We start from the raw sequence: 5,193 nt of genomic DNA on the forward strand, positions 1-5,193 counted from the left end.
CTCAGCAAGGACGCTATGTTGACTGCTCAATGAGCCACAACAACACACCTGTATTTGTTAACCCAGTGTTGTTGGGTTACAGGTGAAAACCACCAAGCTAGACCTTCTAATGGGAATCTCAAAATCAAACTGAGATGCACAGAAATCTGTGGATCCTGAGGTCCACAGAAATGCATGGAAAGCATCTACACAATGGAATATTACTCAGCAATAAAAAACAAGGAAATCATGAAATTTACAGGAAAATGGTGGGATCAGGAAACGATAATCCTGAGTGAGCTATCCCAGAAGCAGAAAGATGCACACGGTATATACTCACTCATATAGACATATAATATAGGATAAACCTATTAAAATCTGTACACCTAAAGAAACTAATCAAGAGGGAGGACTCTTGCTAAAATGCTCAATTCCTATCCAGAAAGGCAAAGAGGCTGGACATCAGAAGAAGGAGAAAAGAGGGAACAAGTCAGGAGCCAGACACAGAGGACCTCTGAAAAGCTCTGCCCTGCAGACTATCAATATAGATGCTGAGACTTAAGGGCAACCTTTGGGCAGAGTGCAGGGAATCTTAGGAAAGAAGTGGGAAACAGTAAGATCTGGAGAAGACAGGAACTCCACAAGGAGAGCAACAGAATCAAAAAATCTGAGCACAGGGGTCTTTCCTGAGACTGCTATTCCAACCAAGGACTATGCATGGAGATAACCTAAGACCCCTGCACAGATGTAGCCCATGGCAGTTCAATATCCAAGTGGGTTCCATTGTAATAGGAACAGGAACAGGGACTGTCTCTGACAAGAACTGATTGGCCTATTCTTTTTTTTTTTTAATTTTATTTTTTTTATTTTTTATTTTTAATTTTATTTTTCTTTTTAGTTACATTTTGTTAACTCTGTGTCTCAGCTGTATCCCGCTCCCTCATTCCCTCCCCAACCCCACACTCCCTCCCTGGTCTCCTCCCTGCCCCTTTCCAAGTCCACTGATAGAGGAGGACCTCCTCCCCTTTCATCTGACCCTGTTTTATCAGGTATCTTCAGGGCTGGCTGCAAAGTCCTCCTCTGTGGCCTAACAGACTGCTCCTCCCCTGGGGGGGGGGGTCAAACAGCCTGCCCTTGAGATCCTGTTAGAAATAGTCCGTGTTCCCCTTACTTTGGAAAACTACTTGGTTACTGAGCTACCACGGGCCACATCCGAGCAAAAGTTCTAGGTTATATCCATAGATGGTCCTGGGTTGAGTGTCAGTCTCAGAAAAGACCCTGTGCCCGGATATATTTGGTCCTTGTAGAGCTCCTATCCTTTCCATATCATACTAACTTCCCTTCTTTCATATGATTCCCTGCACTCTGCCGAGGGTTTGGTTATGAGTCTTAGTGTCTGCTTTGAAACACTGCTAGGCAGAGTCTTTCAGATGCCTTTTGTGGTAGACTCCTGTCATAAGTTCAATGCACATCCCATTTGTCTTTCTAAATGAGGATTAATCACCTTCGCCTGTGTCCCCTTTCTTGATTATCTTCTTTAGGTGTGTAGATTTCATTATGTTTATCATATCTTGTAGGCCTATTCTTTAATTACCTCCCCCTGAGGGGGAAGCAGCATTATCAGGCCACAGAAGAAGACAATGCATCCACTCCTGATGAGACCTAATTGACTAGGATCAGAAGGAGGGAAAAGAAGTCCTCCCCTATCTGTGGACTTGGGGAGGGGCATGCATGCAGAGGGTGGAGGAAGGGAGGGATTGGGATGGGAGGAGGGAGAGAACCACAGGGAGATACAAAGTGAATAAAGTGTAATTAATAAAGAAAAAAAAAGAAATAAAAACTCAGTTAAGGAATGATTCCAATAAAAGATATAATTCTTGAAATTTTAGTTCAAACTCATGAAAATTCCATGAGTTTTTGTTTATTCTAAAATCTCTTCAAGTAGTGAGTCATTTGGTCAAGCACAGTTTCTGTTTGTGTCACCAAAGATGTTTTGAGATTCTATTGACCTTTAAATTCATAGAGTTAACAAATTTTCTACATCAGTCAGTATGATTGTCTTAAATGAAGACAAGTATAAAAAGACAGATTCATGAGAGATAAAGCTTTCTACATGACTTCTCTATGAGAAATGAACTGCTTACTGTTGTTAAACTCAAATGAAACTTTAGCTACATTGAGTCTTGAGTCTGCTACTTTGAGGCTAGAACAAAAAAACACATTCTCTTTTGCCAGTTGCAGATCTTAGGATTTCTTGACATCCATAATTATTTTAACTAATACTTTGGATTAGACAGTTAATTGATGATAGATAGATATAGACATAGACATAGATATAGATAATATGTCTTTACCAACATTATTTTTATCTCTCTTTTGTTTAAACCACGTTGTTTTCTTGCTGTGCTGAACTTTGACTTTAAATCTATATTTTCTCAACTAAGAACTAAACTTTTCTTCCTGTCTCAGTTATAGTCATTAATCTTCTGTTTAAATATATATTATTATGGTGATAGAGCCTGCCCAACCTATTTTATGTTTAAATGAAAACATAATCTTTTCTTGTCACTCATGATGGCTTGAAATCATCTATACATTTAAACAAACTCATATCTTCTAGCATATTGAGTATATTCGTTAAATTTATCAGTTATTATTATTTTCTACCTCAATGTATATTTTATCATACCTCTGTTAGCTTTACACAGTCACCTGCTCCAAGAAATTAAAACAATACACAGAGCATAATTGATGGTTAACAAACAGTTGTATAATCAAGCTAATATTTATCAAGGCTCAGCTGTGTACCTGAGAATATTCTACAGATTAATTTAATCCCAAACCACTTAATGAAATAGTTTATTTCATTACCCAATTTTTCCAGTCAGGAAATTAAAATGTTGTACAACTTGCATATAGGTTAGCCATTAAATTACTCTAATGAAGATTATAACAGCAGAAATTAGGTAAGTTCTCAATACAACTGAGTTATACCAACACAATTGCCTTGGACCTGAAAAACTGTGTTTCATTAATTTTTCTGTATTTACATTTTTTTATTCAACTGAGTCTTCATAATTTTGTATTCTTACATAACGAGACTATCCAATATACGAATGTATATATAGGTGTGTGTGTGACAGGTTTTTATATATTGAGATATTAATAATATGAATAGAGATGTGTTGAAATATAAAGCAACAAAGAGAACTGAACATATTCTTTAATTGAAGATTCTTGGCACATAACTGCTATTAAAAATAGCAGTTAATTCTAAACTTAAGTCTTTAGATAGATTAACAACATGAGATACCTTGTACAAAGTTGCTGCTATATGCCAGTCAATGAAGATCAAAGAATGGTACATTGTGGTCCCATCTTTAGCAACATATAGTCATCTTTAAAATTACCCAAGGGACACAAATCACAGTGGTCTGGAAATGTAAGGGTCAGAAATCCTGAGAAGAGTAGGTTTTAGTTCACTGATCAGAATATCCAAACAGTCATTAACTATTCCAATCATGAACTCACACATGGTTTTCCTTTGAAATTCCCCTTAATGTATTTGTAACAGAATCCAGAGTAACAAAATTCTCATCCACTTTTCAAATTATGTTGTAGTACTTACAGCTGAAGATACACACACACACACACACACACACACACACACACACACACACACACACACACAGAAAGACACACCTTCATCTCTGTATGGCCATTATAAGCCACTGATGTGGACTAACAGGAGATCAGGAGATGTCTAACGCTTCATCAAATGTTGTTTGTTACATGGACATTCTTGTACTCATCTGTGTATTGAAAGGAATAATCTACTATAGAAACTAAAATTTTAAACAACTTAAGATTTTTTTTTTTTTGGAGGTGAAACAATTTTATTTCACAGTTGTCTTTAAAACTTCAAAGACACTATTTTCTTCATATAAAAACATTGGTATAGATACCCATACTTTCTAGAAAATGATTATGTAGACCCTTTCAAAGAAAATGCACCCCATTATATGGTTTCTGTGAAGTTGCTTGGAGAAAACTCACATCTGGACTAATTCCTAACACATACCACCCAATATTCTGCAGCTGTTGGTTCAAAATACAGATTACTGTCACCAGTGAATGTCCCTGCATCCTTGTGTCTCTTTATCCTTCATGCTTAATGTTCCATTGGTTCATCAGCTTTTTCTGCAGGTTCATCAGCTGCCTGTGAAGGCTGTGTTTTTCTCTGTGGTCTTTCTTCCAGACCATCCAGGAATGGAGACACATCATCATCATCATAGATTGTAAACTCCAAGTCTTTACCAACAATTCCAATGGAAACATTCTTTGTAGTCAGGTCCTGCTCTGCAGGGAGTGTTTCTCTTAAGGCACGCAGACCGTGTTTAACCAGTTCATCCAAATTGCAGTCCATGAATTCAGTCACATGTCTCTCCAGGTAAGTACGAGCTGATTGAGAACGGGCTCCAATAGACATAGCTCTGCAGTCAAAATAGTTAGCAGATGGACAGGTTTGGAAAATGTGAGGGCCCATATCATCATAACCAGCAATAAGCAGCCCAACACCATATGGTCTCCGGCCATAGCGCTGTGTTGGAATCTGGGTCTTGCTTCCAATTAGAGACACAAGACTAGACACAGGAAGTGGTCTGTCAAATACAAATCTGGAATCCAAACATTCCTGGCGCATAAAATTACATAGCAGCCTAGCATCAGCAGTCAGCCCCGCAATTGAGATACCAATATGGTTGTCGACATGGAGAATTTTCTTCTGGTGAGCTGCAAGTTCTGACTGCGCCCTCTTCAATGCAACCAACACTGCATGTGTTTTTGATTTTAGACCAACTGTGGCTGAACCCTGTTTAACAGCTTCCATTGCATATTCAATTTGATGAATCCTGCCCTGTGGGCTCCAAACAGTGACATCATTGTCATACTGGTTTCGAAACATAGCTCCGGTGAGGTGACAACTAGAGACAGCAGGGGACCCAGGAGCACGGCCTCTATTCACAACTTAAGATTTAGTTTAAGATTTACTCAACATTCCAGTAATGCCAATAACATATCCAAAAAATGTATGCCTGCAAGCTTGATTTGGTAGATCTGATTAATCTTCATCTTCTAAAATGCTTATACTAATTTCAATTATTGATTATTTTTATCTATATTTAAAGAAATTATTCTGAGAATATTTAGAGAATC

At 37.8% G+C, this 5,193-nt stretch overlaps 1 protein-coding gene across 1 annotated transcript; it reads right to left on the reverse strand.

Annotated features, from left to right (window-relative positions):
- Positions 1 to 3,856: 3,856 nt before the first annotated feature.
- Positions 3,857 to 4,942, reverse strand: LOC129689008 (proteasome subunit alpha type-1-like). Its single transcript, XM_055624090.1, has one exon. It carries the CDS (start codon positions 4,940 to 4,942, stop codon positions 4,151 to 4,153), a length of 792 nt encoding a protein of 263 aa, XP_055480065.1. The 3' UTR covers positions 3,857 to 4,150.
- Positions 4,943 to 5,193: the final 251 nt, after the last annotated feature.

The sequence above is a fragment of the Psammomys obesus genome, unplaced genomic scaffold (genome assembly GCF_907164565.1).
Source record: "Psammomys obesus unplaced genomic scaffold, mPsaObe1.curated_primary_1811, whole genome shotgun sequence".
Lineage (NCBI taxonomy): Eukaryota > Metazoa > Chordata > Mammalia > Rodentia > Muridae > Psammomys > Psammomys obesus.